The 17,123-nt window shown below is 55.4% G+C and overlaps 1 protein-coding gene across 2 annotated transcripts; it reads right to left on the minus strand.

Annotated features, from left to right (window-relative positions):
* Nucleotides 1-1,722: 1,722 nt before the first annotated feature.
* Nucleotides 1,723-16,423, minus strand: RBCK1 (RANBP2-type and C3HC4-type zinc finger containing 1). 2 transcript variants are annotated; one of them, XM_059705796.1, is made up of 12 exons: nt 15,862-16,423; nt 14,246-14,390; nt 11,923-12,016; nt 11,637-11,835; nt 9,886-10,004; nt 9,636-9,809; nt 8,662-8,822; nt 7,597-7,708; nt 4,591-4,770; nt 4,222-4,320; nt 3,769-3,912; nt 1,723-2,839 (listed from the first exon to the last, which is right to left on the minus strand). In XM_059705796.1, the coding sequence occupies exons 1-12, from the start codon at nt 15,881-15,883 to the stop codon at nt 2,759-2,761; spliced, it is 1,530 nt and encodes a 509-aa protein (XP_059561779.1). In that variant the 5' UTR covers nt 15,884-16,423; the 3' UTR covers nt 1,723-2,758. The 2 variants fall into 2 exon arrangements, with proteins under 2 accessions (XP_059561779.1, XP_059561780.1); XM_059705797.1 differs by lacking the exons at nt 8,662-8,822; nt 14,246-14,390; nt 15,862-16,423.
* Nucleotides 16,424-17,123: the final 700 nt, after the last annotated feature.

Below are 17,123 nucleotides of genomic sequence, written 5' to 3' on the forward strand. Positions count from 1 at the left end.
TTTCTGTGGCTCCTGCTGCCTTTTTTCCTGTCTTCACAAAGGCCCTCAACTTGCTAGCAGTATTTTTCCCAGACTTGCATATGGTTGGAATTTGCCCAGGAGCCTTTGTGAGCCAGCAAGGCTGTGGGCTTGCCTCCAGCTTCCTGCTTTTGAGCGAGTGGCTTTTATGCCAGCCCAACACTAGAGGTAGACACGTGCAGCTCTGACATGGGCTGTGGCACGTCCTCCACCCCTGCCCATAGCAGCAGCAGCAGCTCTTTATCTGAGCAGTGGGCTTCCACTTGCTTTTTCCTGTCTGGGAGACAAAGACTGTCACACAAATATATTTGGGGCCTCCTGCTGCTTCCTTGGGGAGGTAATTTAAGTCTAAAGCTCATGGGGCTTGGTTTCAAGTCTGCTCTGGCCAGTTGGCGATGGACTCTCAAGAGCTGGGGCCTGGGCCTGGGGTGGCCCCTTGGAAGAGGATGGCACTTCCCCTTGATCCTGCAAGAGAGCACTTGTGAACCTCACCCCCTGGTACATTGAGTGTGGCACTGGAGGCTAGAACCCTGGGGCTGCCCTGACCCCCCATTTTGGCTGCAGCAGACTCATTCCCTGTCCGTGCTGGCGTGGATGGAGTGGGCCAAGGGAGAGACGTAGCCAACAAAGCTCCCTGTGCCTGTCTTGTCCTTATTTTGATGCAGCCACAGGTAAATACCGCAACACCTCTTAATATTTGTGGGGGAAGGAAAGGCAGGGCATTGAAAAGACCTGTTAGCAGTTGCATCCTCTGAACCAAGAGAATGGTCTGCTTTTCTCTTGTGCCCCAGCCCCTAAGGCAGAGGTGGGGGAACGTCCAGCCCTCAAAATCATTTGGTCTGGCCCTGCCAAGGCATTAGGGGTGAGTTAATTAAATGTTTGACCAAATATAGCAGGCTAATTTTTCAAAAACTTATTTTTATTGATTTCAGAGAGGAAGGAAGAGATTGAAATATTGAGTTACCAATCGGCTGCCTTCTGCACGCCCCCTTCCCCCCCACCACCACTGGGGATTGAGCCTGCCACACAGGCATATGCCCTGACCAGAAATCAAACAGTGTCCTCCTAGTTCATAGGTCAGTACTCAACCACTGAGCCACACCGGCGGTGCTAGCAGGCTGCTTTTTAAGTTGCTAGTTTTGTACGGCCCGTGAAGGGTGTCGTATCCAAATGGCCCTTGGCAGGAAAAAGGTTCCATCCCTGCCTACGGGATGCCAAGACGGACCTGGCAGGAGAGGAGGGAGGAAGGAGGTGGCAAGAGGGTACTCTGCCCTGATCTGGGCCCCACCTTACTCCTGTGGTCCAGGTCGCAACTGCTGTGCCCTCCAGGTCAGGGGCTGTGCCTGTGTCTCGCTCAGAGTGGGAGGCTGCCCGAGCGTGCCCCTGAGCTACCACAGCTGCTGTGAGCCAGCGCTGGCAAAGCAGGAAGGCACTCATGTCCTCTGATAGCTCTGCTCACAGTGCCTGTGGTCAACTCCAGTCCTGGCCTCCAAGGACGGTGGCATTGCGTTTCCAGCGGTTAGAATAAGCTCACTGCCCCGAAGCCACATGCCCCAACTTCTGGAGCCTGGAGTCTAGGCCCTGAACAGCAGAGACACGCTCTGCCTCTTTGATGACCCATGGCACAGCTCAGACATGTTGATCATCAAATACCAGGTCTCACGGGAAGGGAGTGGGTCCGAGAATGCAGTAAAACTTACAGAATGAACACCCAAAACGTTTTTTATTAATCCCTGACCAACACAAAAAGGAGACTGGTAAATATGACTGGAACAATGCTGTGACATTTTTACCTGAGATGCCAAAATTAGGATGGACAGTTTTACCTGATCCTGAAATGTCTGTTCCCCGACCTTGGATGCCCACTGAGCGGCAGAGGGAGCAGCAAGCCTTTCCTGCCGGCCTGTACCTGCTGCTCAACCCCTTCCTGCCCCTCAAGCCCACGCCGATCTGCAGAACCTGCTTTGTGGCCTCTCGACACACTGCAAACTCAAGAGCATCCTACCCGCTCAAGCTGGGCACGGATGCCAAGCGGCTCATACGTACACTTCCTGCTGCAGTTCCTAGAGCGCCTGGGATCCTGCTTTCTGAGTCCCGGCCCATGTCCCTCTCACTCCCTCAGACATCACACTCATCCCTTCCTGGAAAACCATTTTAATGAGCTTACAAAGAGGGAGACGTGGAAGCTGGACCAGAGGAGCTGTGCTTTAGAAACTGCTAGGTCTCCCTCCTGGCTCTGATCAGGATTAGCAGCAGTTCCAAAAGGCCCCAGGCCTCCAACAGCAACGCCAGAGAAAAGTCAGCCCGCAGAGCCGACAGAAGTGGCAGGCTGTGAGGGCACGGTGTTGAGACGAGGTGGTGGGGGCGGGTGTGGATGTATGGGCTCACACGGGCTCTCAGAGGCTCTACCCAGCAACGCCTATGGCCAGGGCTGTGTAAGGCTGCGCCAGGCAGAGGTGGGAGCCACAAAGAAGAGATGAAAGGTCTGGCCAGCAAGCCCCAGGGAAAGGCAAAGGCACTGGGGCAGAGGCGCTAAGGACAACAGCCAGCCCAGGAGGGGCCCTGCAACACCCACAACAAACAAGGCCGCCAGCAGCTCCGAGGCCTCAGCTCCGCTGGGTCCTCCTCGCTCAAGCGTAAAGGCATCTCCCGGCCAGAATTCAGAGCCAAAGCACCTGCCCGGTCCCACAGCAACTGTGGGGTGGGGCTGGGTCGGCGTGGGGACTGGGCCATCTTCAGCTCAGTGACAGTTCTGACAGCTGGGGTGGCAAGGAACCCCGTTCACCCGGCAACGACAGCCCCCGCTGGTGTCTCCAGGGCCCTACAGAATGAGGGGGAGAGGTCAGGGCAGGGCGGACAGTGGCCCCATGATATTCCATCAGCCAAAACCCAGTCCACTCCAGGCCCTGCTTCTAAACCGGCCCTTGGCCTCAGCAGCCTGATGGAGGCCATCACAAGGGCCTTCCTGGGCACCCGGTTCCATGGCCTCGCTCTGCCTCCCCGAGACCCAGAGCAGGGACGGAGCTGGTGTGTCTGCACATTCTGGAAGGTCAGCACATGGGCAGCACCAAGAAGGGCTGCTCCTCCGCCTCCACCGTCTCAAAGCCCGTCTGTGACAACGATCCCCAATCCCAGCAACACCTCTAATTTGAGAGCTACCACATATGAAGTGCTCACATGACAGGCATCCACTACGCCCGTTTCCTACCCTTTTGCATTTGATTTTGACAATAAGCCTAAGTGAGACAGTCCCAGCTATCACCTCCATTTTCCAGATGAAGAAACTGAGGCTCAGAGAAGGCAGTAACAGCCTAACCCACACAGCCGCGTGTGCCAGGGCCGCGGACCCACGCCCCCACGGACTCCACACTGAGCCCCTGGTCACTGTCCTCTAGGCCAACAGCCGTGACTCTTTTCTCTGAAGAGCCAGACGGTTATTTCCGGCCTTGCAGGCCACGCAGTGTGCCTTCGGAGCATAAAAGCCGCCGCAGACTACGTGAAAGAATAAGCAGGGCTGTGCTCCCCTAAAACTTCACTTATGGACCAAAAAAATCAGATTCATGTGATTTTTCACGTCACAAAATATTCTTTTGATATTTTTTAACCATTTAAAAAGTAAAAAATGTTCTTACTTCACAGGCTGCACAAATACAGGCGGGGGACTAGATGGGGCTGTAGTTTTCCAACCCCCACTCCTGGGCGAGGGCCCCCTCCCCACCTCTCCTGAGCCTCTGCTCCCTAAGGACTCACCCCGGGGCCCCAGCGCGGGCCCTTGGTGACCCAGCAGATCTCGGTGTGGCAGACAGTGCAGCGGATCCAGTCACAGCCGTCCTTCTTCTGCACCACGATCTGGCACTGCGGGCAGTGCATGGCCTCGCCCTGCTGCAGCATGGACTGGGGCAGAGCAGGGGCTGACGTTGGGGCCAGGTGGGCAGCGGCCCGGCCTCGCTCCCTCCCTGCGGCCCTCCCGACGACAGAGGAAAACCCGACTCCGATGGAGTGGATCTCTCTCCCAGGCTCCCTGTCTCTGCCGTCTCCTCCCTCCACCCAGACACTTGTCCTGCTGCTGAGCACCTATCCCAAGCCCCAGCTCTGGATGGGAGTGAGGCCAGAGGGGGGCCAGAGCCCCCAGGGCCCATACACCACAGCCCTTCTAGCTCCCAAAACTCAAATCCCCAGGCCCTCAGCCCCTCCCAGCCTCACCCTCAGCATCTCCGTCGTCTGCCGGGCGGCTACGTCGTTCTGAGCCCGCAGGGCCAGGTCGTCCTGGTACTCCCTGCAGTTCATCTGCTCGTGGATGGCCTGCAGGGAGTGGGGGGCACGAGATGAGGAGGCTCCCATTGGGAATCTGGGAGAGGTGGGGGACAGCAGGCACCCACACAGTACGTAATGCCTCTAGGTGTTGTCACCGACTGGGCCTCACGTTATAAACCATACACACACTTTACGGAGACACTGAAACCAGGGAGGTGAAGCCGAGGTCGGCATGTATAATATTTACCCATTTATTTTAAGTCCTGATGTGCACAGACTCTAAACCACCTCTCCCCCAGCTGTGGCCCCTCAGCCCACCTTGCAGAGCAGGCAGTTGACGCGGAAACACACGGGGCAGGTGAACTCATTGACGTCGTCCTCAAAGAAGCACCAGCCCTTGCAGTCCGGGGTCTTGCAGTGGTAGCTGAAGGCGCTGCGGTTCTCGGCGATGGAGACGCCCAGGTCCAGAAACCGCTGGTAGTCCTCGGGGGTCAGCAGCTGCCAAGACCATCGCCTCAGTCTCCGGGACTCAGAACACCCGCGATGCGGCCCTCCCTGCCACCAAATATGCCCCTGGAAGCCCCCAATCCATACAGTCCCACCCGGCCCCAGGCCCGTTTCTTCCCGTCAGTATTTAAAACTCCATCAAAAAGTGGATCAATGTTCTGGAGAGGGATGGTGGTGATGGCTGCACAACAGTGGGAATATACTTAATGCCACAGAACTGTGCATTTAAAAGTGGTTCAGATGGTAAGTTTATATACATTTTACCACAATAAGAAAAAAAGAAAAATATGGACAAAAATAGTAACAAGCAACGCTGGGGAATACGTGGTGAAACCAGCACTCTGGTGCGTTTCACTCTGAGAAAGCAATGTGGCAGGAACATTTCAACCACCCAGACTTCTCTGACCCTTCGGGACTCACTCTGCTTCTACAGGTTTATCCTAAGAAAATAATATTAAGAAGAAAGAGACACCATGCAAAATGTTCGTTGAAGAATTGCTTACGAACGGAGACATTGGAATTATTAAGAGGTATAAACAGGATCTATGCCATAGAGATAATAACCTTTAGAAAGATTTTGTAGCACAATAGCAAAGGCTGCCCTAGCCAGTTTTGCTCAGTGGCCAGAGCGTTGGCCCACAGACTGAAGGGTCTCGGGTTCGATTTCTGTCAAGGGCACGTACCTCAGTTACAGGCTCAATCCCTGGTCGGGGCAGGGGCAGGAGGCAACCAGTTGATAAGTCTCTTTCACATCAATGTTTCTCTCTGTCTCTCCCCCTCTTCTACTCTCTCTAAAAATCAATGGAAGACATATGTACTACTATCTGTAATACTTCAAACAATAAAAAAATAAAGATCAATGGAAAAAATATCCTCAAATGAGGATTAACCAAAAAATAAATAAAATAAAAAAATAGCAAAGGCTATTGTATCTATGCTGGTTATACTAGTAAAAATCATGCCTGGCCAGCATGGCTCAGTGGTTAGGATCAACCTATGAACCAGGAGCTCACGGTTCAATTCCTGGTCAGGGCACATGCCCAGGCTGCAAGCTCGATTCCCAGTAGGGGGCATGCAGGAGGCAGCCAATCAATGATTCTCTCTCATCACTGATGTTTCTCTCTCTCTCCCTCTCCCTTCCTCTCTGAAATCAATAAAAATCATGCCTACGTTCTATATCTTGATTGGGGTGGTGGTTACATGAGACATTTGTCAAAACTCACCCAATAGTACACTTAACAATAACTGCATTTTATTGTGTGCAAAGTAGACCTTAATGAAGTTGATTTAAAAAAGGAAAAATATCATGTCTGCCCAGAGACACCAAAGTTAACAGGAGAAAAATGCAATCAGGCATCTGCTGGGATGGTGGGGTCGTGGCAACGACTATGGCTTCCAGGTCACATGGACTGACTCTCCAGGCCCCGGAGAGGAGGCCTCAGCAACTTCTGGAGGTACCCTTCCCAGGTACCCCACAGAGGAAGGAGATGACAATGGGGCTGCTCTTGGGGCTAAGTATGGGAGTTCTCAAGTTCTACCCTTCTGTCTGCCCTCTTTCCCTTGAGGCAGAGCTCCTTGGGCTCCACGAAATGCTTGGTGAAGCCAGAGGGTTCTCAGAAGCAGGGTCACAGGAGAGAGGCAGGAGTGACGGGGAGAAACAGGGTCTGGTGTATGTGCCTGTGGGGTTCCCCATTTGGACCTCAGCCACCATGCCTCACGTTTTTGCCTGGGTATCCGAAGACGCCCAGTTCTGGGAAGGCCACTGCCCAGCAGTTTAAAAACCTTAAATCAAGCCCAACAGCCCACTTTACAGATGGGGAAATGGAGGCCCAGAGGAGGGAGAGATCAACAGCAGTCAGGGAGAGAACTTGATAATAGCATTAACAGCAATAGTGCACGCACACACACACACAGGTGCACACACAGACAGCTCTGTGACAGATTGCACACAGACAGCACTGTGATAGATGCTGGAGGAATGGCCCCAATTTGCTCATGTCTCCCTGACTCCAGGCTCATGGGTGGTCCCCTCCTGCAGAGAATCTGGGCTTGAGCCTGTGACTTGCTTTAGCCAGTGGAAGAGCAGCAAGTGTGAAAGGAGCAGACCTGAAAAGCACTCCTGCGCTGGGGCCCCCCGCTGGCTGCTCTGGAACTCTGAGACCCTACCACATGAGAGCCTGGCCAGCCTGCTGGCAGATGGGAGACCAAAGTGGAAAGACACCCAGCCACCCCAGCCATCGCAGGTAAGACCATCGTAAGCCAGTCCAGGACAGTGACCACCAGCTAAGCCCAGATGAGGTCAGCCAGGCCCAACCTGGACCAGAAGACTCGTCCAGATAAGCCGAACCGAAATTACTAAGTGGCAGATTCATGAGCTAAATAAACGGTGGCTGTTTTAAGCCACTAAGTCTGAATGACCTGTTACACAGCACAAGGTAACTGATAAGGACTTACCATGTGTCAAGCGCTACTCTCGATTCTTTACACAAATCCTTCACAACCTTGACACAGAAAGTAACTCTAACTTTGCCCTGCACTGAGATGAGAACACTGAGGCACACAGAGGCCGGGGATCTGACTGGAGGTCACCCAGGCCCGCTGCCTGCTTGGCTGTCTTTCCTTCATAAGGGGGTTTCTTGACCAGCTACCTCCCCCAGTTCCTGTCCTGTTGGCCACTTGGGCCCGCAGCATCCCACACAGAGAAGGCTCTTGATAAATGTCTGCTGCCCGAGACCAGCACCCTGGGCCAGTTCCCACCTGCCAGCTCGGGGCCCAGCTCCCCGGGACGGGTGTGCCCCTCCCCGCCCCCAGGCTCACCGCCCGGATCTCCCTCTCCAGCAGCTTGCCCGAGCACGAGTAGGTGTTGTCAATGAAGGGGCAGGCGACCTCTGCCTCCTGGCTGTTGCGGATGGTGCCCTGCAGACACTCCCTGGGAGAGGGATGGAGTGGAGGTGAGGGTCATCTGCACCCACCCACCGGGACCCCACCCTCGCAGGGCGAGCCTGTCCCCAGGTGGGTTTCTCCTCAATGTCTCCCTTCCGTCCCACCAACCCGTCATCATGGCCTCAACGCCTGCCCACCCCACTGCCTGGTCCAGGTCTCCGTCCCACTCACCTGGAAGACAGCGGGAGCCTCCTGGGCTCCCTGTGTCCCCCACCCTCCTCCCAGTGGCTCCCATCCCGTCCTGCTCAGGCTCAGAACAAATCCAGACTCTTAACTGTGCTCCTCAGCACCCCATGACTTGCCCTCCCTAACACCTCTCTGTCCATCCGTCTGCTCCAGCCACACTGACCCCTTTTCCTGTGGCGGCCAGGCACATGCCCACGCCAGTGCCACCTCCAGGGCTCCCTGGCCCCCTGCTGGAGCAGGGCCCTGTTATCATAATCCGCTGGTGCTTGGCATGTCACAGTTACAGTTAACCCGTGATTATGTGACTAATCGGCCTCCCCACTGGGATGACACCCCAGAAGGCAGTAACTGAACTTTTTGCTCCCTCCTGGGCCTAGCACAGTCCCTGGCACCCGGGGGCTGCTCACCAAATGTCAGGATGGAGGGGCCGGGAGAGGAGGAGCCTGCCCACCAGCCAGGTGCAGGGCGAGGCTGGCTCAGGTGGCCAGGGCTAGGGCCTCAATGCCCTGCATGGGCCTGGGTAGGAGTAGTGAGGGGCACGGGCTCTGGAGCCAGAATGCCTGAGCTGTATGGCACGGAGCAAGTTGCTGGCCTCTCTGTACCTCACATTCTCCCCTGAGAATGGGGAGACAATGCCCGACAGGATTTTGTGGGTGTCCAAGGAGATGTGAGAGCACAGGACCCACCCCCTTTCTGCCTGGCTAACTGGTGGCCGGGACCCATGCTGCTTTGCGGGGGCTGGGGGGGCCGCACCTGCAGAAGGCGTGCAGACACTCCCGCAGCACCACGGCCTCGCCGGGCGCCAGCACCGAGTAGCACACGGGGCACTCGGCCGGCTCCGTGTTCAGCACCAGGCTCCTCTGGTCCAGCTGGACGTGCTGCAGGTAGTTCCCCTCCTGCTGCTGCTGCTTCCGCTGGGCACAGGGGCGGGGCCATGGGCAGGTCAGGGTCTCGGGGATGGGTCAGACCAGGAAGGGGGCAGGACAGGGGTCCTGGTCAGATCCCGGAGTGGGGACAAGGCTGGGAGAGTCAGGATTCCCAGGTAGGGGTGGCAGTGGCTGGGCAGTGGGCATGAGCGAGAGCTGCTGGGAAGAGTGAAGCTCGGAGCGGGGCCAGGCAGAGTACCAGGGGCAGGAGGAAGGCCAGGCAGGGGCAAGTTGGGGCTGCAATCAGGAGTCAAGCCAAGCCAGGGAGCCATGGTGGTAAGGAAAGACCAGGGTCTGAGGAGGCAATCAGAGGTACCAGGGCTCACATTTCTGCCAAGCTGAGCAGGCGGGGCCCAAGGTTGGAGGTGGGGCAAGGTAAGGTCACAGAGTAGTCAGGGGTATGGGAAGGGGAAGTGATGTTATGGAGCAGAGCAAGGCGGGAGAAAGGAGGAATCCGGCCAGGGTTATAGATGGACCAGGGGGGAGGTCATGGCTGGGTGGGTAAGGGCAGCTCTGGGTCCAAAGGAGCGAGGTGGAGGATGGGGCATCCGATCAGAATGGGGACATCAGGGTCAGGTATCTGTGTGATCAGCACTGACAGGACGGGACTACAAAAGGGGCGGGACCACAACCCACAGGGGGCAGGACATGAGAGCCTGGCTGGGGACCAGCAGAGGGAGGGTCAGTCAAGTGCAGGGGTCAGTCCAGGAGGGGGAGGAGCAGGGTGTGGAGGGCCTCCCTTCCTGGCCTCCGCCTCCCGGTCCCGTCCCCAAGTGTCTGCCTGGGGACACCCCTGCCCACCTGCTGGTACTGGCGCAGCGCCTCCTCCTCGCTGGCCAGGCGCGCTCGCTCCTCTGCGTCCGGCTGGTACGTGGCGGGGACCTGGTAGGTCTCGGGCCTCGCCCGGCAGCACATCTCACAGCCGGGCCGTGTGGGCTTATTGATGAAGGTACAGCCAGGGCACTGCCAGCCCACCTGGGGGCAGAGGGGCACCGAGCTCAGCACGTTGAGGGGCCAGGCAGGGTGAGTCAGGGACCAGGGGGCGGCTTACCGGTGGGGGCTCAGGAATGGGGTCAGGCCCCTGACCTGGCTCCTGGGGGGCCCCAGGCTTCGGAAGTGCCGGCTCCTGTGGGCCCCTGGGCTGCAGCATGAGGTCCTTGAAGCCCAGATCTGGGAAAGAGGGTTAGAAGTTGTGGATCCATGCAGCCGACTTCACCCACCCCCGCAGCCAGCAGGACCCACACCCTGCACCCCCTCCCTCCTCCTCTCCCCCTCCCTGGAGGAGCTTCCAGCTTGGTCCTACCAGGTGGACCCAGGCCTGGCTGAGAGTCCTGGTGCCCACAGGGTCAGAGCCCCTCCTCCACCCACGAGTGCCCGTGTCCTGGGGGCTTAAAAATCCTGCCTCACAACCGGCCTCTTGTGCTCCTGCAGTGAGGCGCCTTGAGGACAAACAGCACTCCTGAGCCGGACCTGCCAAAATACTGACTCCGACCCCTTCATGAGACACTTGACGAAAAAACAAAACTGGACTCTTAACACATCAATATCAGGAGGGTCAGGGAAGGCTGAGCAGACCTAGGACTGAAGGGACGGAGAGGACAGCCGAATGCCAGGGCCTTTGTTATAAAGGACATCTATACTAATAAAAGGGTAATATGCTAATTAGACCAGACCTCTTCCGGACGTCATTCCAGATGTCCTGCCTGACAAAGCCGGGGCTGGAGGGAAGCCAGCCCAGGTCCCAGGTGCCTGTGGGCAGCCGGAGGAGGGAAACCCAGGTCCCAGGCACCTATGGGCAGCCAGAGGAGGGAAGCCCGGGTCCCGGGTGCCGAAGGGAAGCCGGTGCCGGCAGCCAGGGGAAGGAAGACCTACTTTTGCACGAATTTTCGTGTATCCGGCCTCTAGCTAGTACATGGAAGTGCCGTATCAATGATAACTTTCTAAATTTGATAGCTGTATGTGGTAATACAAGAAAATGAGTCTTTTTTTTTTTTTTTTTAAGGAAACACACACAGAAGTATTTATGGGAGAGGGCTATCATGTCTGCAACTTACCCTCAAAACAGTTCAGAAAAAAATTATTTATACCCATACCAATAATTTTTATAATAATGTTATAGAAAGATGATAAAGCAGAACAAATAGGGGACTCTGTTATACAATTATTTATACAATTTTGTAACTTTTCTGTAGGTCCAACATATTCAAAAGTATAAAGCAGCCCTGGCCGGTTTGGCTCAGTGGATAGAGCGTCACCCTGGGGACCAAAGGGTCCGGGTCGGATTCCGGTCAAGGGCCTGTACCTTGGCTGCAGGCTCCTCCCCTGCCTGGACCCTGGTCAGGGTTCGTGCAGGAGGCAACCAATCGATGTGTTTCTCTCACATTGATGTTTCTCTCTTTCCCTCTCTCTTCCACTCTCTCTAAAAATCAATGGAAAAATATCCTCGGGTGAGGATTAACAAAAACGAACAAAAAAACAAAACAAAAAACTAAATAAATAATTAAAATATGAAGTAAAAAATTTAAACACCAGCAATTATTATCTAATTTACAGAGTTAGAAAAGTAATGAGCAAACACAGGAAGGGTCTTGCCAAGACCACCCAGCTGATAAACGCCAGAGCCAGGGCTGGACCCAGCCCCTCTCCCCGGGGCCGCAGTCCCCACAATGGATCCCGAAAGGACTCCCTCCCGGGGTGTCCTTTGTCCTCTCTCCCCCACCACGGGGAGGATCCTCCAGGTGGCCTGCCCGAAAGCCCAGGGGCCTCCGGTGAGGGCCCTGTCACTCAGGAGCGGAGCCTCACCTTCCAGCACCCGCAACTGGCGCTGCCGCTGCAGCTCTTGGGGGTTGAGGGAGGTGTTGCAGGCTGACAGCAGGTAGAGGTAGGCCGGGTCACCGTCCCGCCGCACGCCATGCGAGTGCAGCGTCTCCTGGTCCCGGGCCAACCGCTGCCCAATCACCCACTGCTGCAGCGCCGGCGGGAAGCCGTAGTCCAGGAACACCTGGGGGGGGGGGGGGGGGGGACCAGGGCGAGTCAGAGCCCAACGGGAAGCCTCCGCCCTGATGCCTCCCGCGGCCTCCTCTCTCACCATGTCCTTGAGGGAAGCCACGGTCAGGTCAGGTCGCACTGTGAGCCAGATGGTGACAGTGTGCATCTGAGCGTCCTCCACGCTCACCCACAGCCTGCGGAGGAGAACTGGGGAGTAACGGGCTCGGGCTGAGGTCCCACCTCAGCCGCCAGCTATCGCCTGGACATGTTTGTACACCTGTGCATGACATGCACACACACACACAGGCCCCTCCCACACCATCCCCCGTCTGTGTCAGGGGCCTCTCCTGGAATCTCGCACCCCTGTGCTTCCTTCGTCAGAGCCCACTGCTCAGCCCCTGCCATGGCTGCACAGTGCTCCTGGAATAAAACCACTCACTGTGCACACAAGGCCTCTGTGACTGCCCCCTCACTACCTCTCCAACCTCTTCTATCATTCTCTCCCTTGCTCCCTAACGAGGCCACCCAGTTATTTACCATATGCCCAGACTCTGCAAAGCGCTTGACCTGCATTAACTCACTTAATCCTCTCAACAAACCCATCAGCAGGTACTGTTGTTATCCCTAATTTACAGATACAAACACAAGCCCAGCCCTAGCCAGTTTGGCTCAGTGGATAGAGCATCGGCCTGCGAACTGAAAGGTCCCAGGTTCGATTCCGGTCAAGGGCACATGCCCGGGTTGTGGGCTCGATCCCCAGTGGGGGGCGTGCAGGAGGCAGCCGATCAATGATTCTCTCTCATCATTGATGTTTCTCTCTCTCTCCCTTTTCCTTCCTCTCTGAAATCAATAAAAATATATTTTTTTAAAAACACAAATGTATAAAAAAACAAAACAAAACACGAGCCCAGACAGGTTACCGTGACTTTGCCAAGTAAGCAATTTATAACTGTTAGAGGCAGGATTTCAATCTAAACAGTCTAATTCCAGAGAAATGGTTTTAAACACATCCCTTTCAAGGATCCTAAAAGGTCTTTGGAAGACCAAAAGCATAAAAAGGGAAAGCTAAGCCGTAGCCCGTTTGGCTGAGCAGAGAGAGCATTGGCCTGAGGACTGAAGGGTCCTGGGTTTGATTCCAGTCGAGGGCACGCACCTCGGTCCCCTGCCCTGGTGGGGGCTGGGGGGATGCAGGAAGCAACCACTTGATGTGTCTCTATCACATCAATGTTTCTCTCTCGCTCCCCCTTCCTTCTACTCTCTAAAAATCAATGGAAAAATATTAACAACAAAACAAAAAAAGGGGGGGGACTAAGATGAAAAACCAGAAATGAGGCCAGAAGAACCGGATAAATTAGGGTACAAAACAATAACAGTAAAGTCTACTTCATATCTTCTGAGATTTGGGAGAACACTGCATCCATAAAGGAAGAACAGCCAGAAGCAATCCTAAAATGAGGAAGAATTCCTGAAAATTTACAAAGTGACTCCAGATTAACCTAGCCTTTAGATCCAACTACAAGTTCACAAGAAAAACGGGAGGTATTAAATGACACCCTGAGGAGGCAATTAATCTAGAATGTAGGAAATTTCTAAAAGTCAAAGACCAATTTTCTTTAAAAAAATTAATGGTATAAAAATAGAGAATAAAAACAGGCTTGGACAATATTAAGAAATGCTATGTGTAGATCTCATTTTGTTCCTGATTGGAACAAACCAAGTATAAAAAACAGTAATGAGATAATTAGGGAAATTTGAATATAAACAGAGTATTAGGGGATTTAAAGGAATTAGTAATTTGTGAAAATGGTTTTGAGGTTATTTTTAAGTTCTTACTTTTTAAAAGATATCAAATTATTCAGGAATAAAATAATATCTGAGATTTGCTTTAAAATACTCCAGAAAATACTCTCAAAATTCCTCAGGATAATGATTTTCAACACCCAACCATCAATGACGTGAGGGCAAAATATAGAAATTTTTAGACATGTAAAGACTTCAAAAGTTTAGCATCCACTTTCCCACACGAAAAGTTTTTGAAATATAAGAACTAAAAATAACCTGGCCAGCATGGCTTAGTGGCTGAGCATCAACTTATGAACCAGGAGCTCACGGTACGGTTCAACTCCTGGTCAGGGCACATGCCCGGGTTGTGGGCTCGATCCCTGGTAGGAGGCGTGCAGGAGGCAGCCAATCAACGATTCTCTCTCATCAGTGATGTTTCTATCTCTCTCTCCCTCTCTCTTCCTCACTGAAATCAATAAAAATATATGTAAAAAATAAAAATAAAATGCTGTTTGGTATAATAGGTATAAAATACATTCTGTGGAAGAGGGAAAACAATAACTGTTCTATTGCCAAGAATACACTATGGCCCACGAGGGTGCAGCAAGCCCTATGTCCCTGGCCAGCCATGCGCTCCTCACCTGATGTCCTGTGTTGGGGAGATCTCAGGCTTCAGCTGCACCCTCAGGGGTACCCGCTGCTCTGCCAGCCAGGTGGCACACTCCATAGCCACCTGTTCGTCCCCACCTGCCACTGCTCGGCTGAGTCTCAGGGCCATCTCCTCGGCTAAAAGTCAACACAGTGGAAGCAAGTTAGCACAGGGCTTGTTTCACAGGATCTGAGGATGAGGGATCACAACGTAGGTGATCCTTTTACATGCTGCTTCCTCTGTCATCCCGGTGAACTCCTACATATCCTTCAGCACCCAGCTTAAAAATCCCCTTCTTGCCTGGCCAGAATGGCTCAGTGGTTGAGTGTCGACCTATGAACCAGGAGGTCAGGGTTCGATTCCCGGTCAGGGGACATGCATCGATCCCCAGGAGGGGACGTGCAGGAGGCAGCCAATAAATGATTCTCTTTCATCATTGATGTTTCTCTCTCCCCCTTCCTCTCTCTGAAATCAATAAAAAATATTAAAAAAAAAAAAACAAAACCTTTCTCGCCCTGACTGGTTTGGCTCAGTGGATAGAGCATCGGCCTATGGACTGAAGGGTCCCAGGTTTGATTCCGGTCAAGGGCATGTACCTTGGTTGCGGACACATCCCCAGTAGGGGGTGTGCAGGAGGCAGCTGATCGATGTTTCTCTCTCATCGATGTTTCTAACTATCCCTCTCCCTTCCTCTCTGTAAAAAATCAATAAAATATAAAATAAAATAAAAACCGTTCTCTGGGAAGTCTTCTCTGATACTCCCCAGTCCCCCTCCCTGCTCATTTGGTTCCATTTGTCCTTCATACTCCCAGGTCCCCCATATTTCCATTCATTTATCTGACAAGCATTTATTGAGCTCCTACTGTGTACCAGCCACTGTCCCAGAAACTGGGATTCAGCCAGTGAATTAGCTAAACACAGTCCCTCTCTTCATGTACGTTTCACCCTGGTAATGAGACAATCAGATTGTGATCCACGCTGGCAAGGAAATAAACAGGGTAAGGAGGTTAGAGAAGGCCTCTGGGACGAGGTGACACTGAAGCTGAGACCTGAAAGAGGAACTGGATATTTCAAGACCCAGCTGGGGAAGAGTGTCCCAGGTAGAGAGAAAGGTAAGGGCAAAAGGTCTCAGCAAGAAAAGGTTGGATTAGATCTGAAAAGGGGGGCGGGGGGGGGAGGGTGCTGGGGGCACTCCAGGAGAACGAGCAAGAGAGTGGTGGAGGAAGACGGCGAGGTCAGCCAGGGCAGCAGCAGGGCCTCCTGGGCCATCCGGGGCCCAGGCTCTGTTCCAAGAACGCGGGGGCGCACAGGAGGGTTCCGAGCCGGGTGGGGACAGGGGGCAAGGGGTGAGCCCAGGGCCCTTGGTACTGCGGTCAGCGGGGTGCCCCCCCCCCCCAGCCTAGGCGGTTCCCTGGGTCCTCCAGGCGCTGCCATCGCGGCTCAGGGCCGGCCCACGGGGGCCTCGCGTAAATGAATGACCAGGAGCCCGCGGAAGTGGCCGGGCCGGGGAGGAGATGAAGGGCGGTGGGCAGTCCTCGCTCCCGGGCCTTTCCTGGCAGCACCCGCCCACGGGAGTCTCCCGGCGCCTCGCCTCCGGGCGGTGCCCACCTTTCTTGGTCTTCTCGTCCATCTGGCCTGGTTGCTCCCATCCCCCTGGCGGGGCCGCCGCTCCGGGAAAGGCTAGTCCCGGTCACCGGGGCGAGGGCGCGCGACCAGGACCAGCGCGGCCCGGCCCGTGGCCTCCGGCGTGGCCCGAGCCCTCTCTGCGCCTCGCGGTCCCCGGCGGCCGGCGGGTGGCATCACCCTCCCGCGCACCGGGGACGGGGCCTGGGGTCGGGGCCAGCCGGGAGCCCGCCCTCGCGGGAGGCGAGCGGGCAGGAAGCTCCGGCCCAGCCGCAAAGGGCGACAGGAAAAACCAGACACGCCTGGTGTGCGGGGGCGACGCGCGCAGGCGGGACGCGGGAAGCCCCGGCAGGGCCCCCCTTCTCCCCGCGGCGAGCGCCCCCCGGCGCCCGGGATTTCAGCCAAACTCCCTGCCCTCCGGTCGGGAGGAGGAGAGCAGTTTCGGCGGAAGAGAAAGTGAAAGTGGCGGCCCCGGAAGTGGGGCGGGAGAGTGTCGCCAGATCCGGGACACCTGCCCCGCGCCGGCCCACCCTAGGCAGGCCCGGGGCAGGCCGCCCGCACCCCCACCGGACTCCGGCTCCCCGCCCGCCTCGCTCCCGCCTGGGCCGGCCGCAGCGCCGAGGGGGGAGGGGCGGGGCGTGAGCGGGGCCTGGGGGCGGGGCCGAGGGGCGGGGCTTGGGGCGGGGCCGAGGGGAGGGGCGGGGATTGGGCTCAGCTCAGCCGAGCCGGTGTGGTGGGCAAGCGTGATCCTTCGCCTTGTTTGCAGAAGAGGAAATGGAGGCTCCGCTACACCGGTTCTCAAACTTCTGGCCCTTTAAACAGTTCCTCATGTTGTGACCCAACCATAAAATTATCTTCGTTGCTACTTCATAACTGTAATGTTGCTACTGTGATGAATCGTCATGTAAATATCTGATACGCAGGGTGGTCTTAGGCGACCCCTGTGAAAGGGTCGATAGACCGCCAGAGGGATCGAGACCCACAGGTTGAGAACCGCTGGTTTAAGACCTGCCCAAGGCCACAGTCGGATTTGAATGCGGGCCTGGCGCTCTCAGGAACCCACCCTTAGCCAGCCAGGCTCTGCCACCTATCGGCGACCACCCTCCGTGACCACCCTCCGCCTTTTGTTGGGCCGCTCATGAAGTTTGCATTTGCTCGCCACCCGGCTGGACGCTCTTTGCATCTGCTAGACAGCCTGTCCCTTCATTTTCCTTCCACCTTCATCCCGTAAATCAGTGGTTCTCAAC

This window comes from Myotis daubentonii, chromosome 8, assembly GCF_963259705.1.
Source record: "Myotis daubentonii chromosome 8, mMyoDau2.1, whole genome shotgun sequence".
Lineage (NCBI taxonomy): Eukaryota > Metazoa > Chordata > Mammalia > Chiroptera > Vespertilionidae > Myotis > Myotis daubentonii.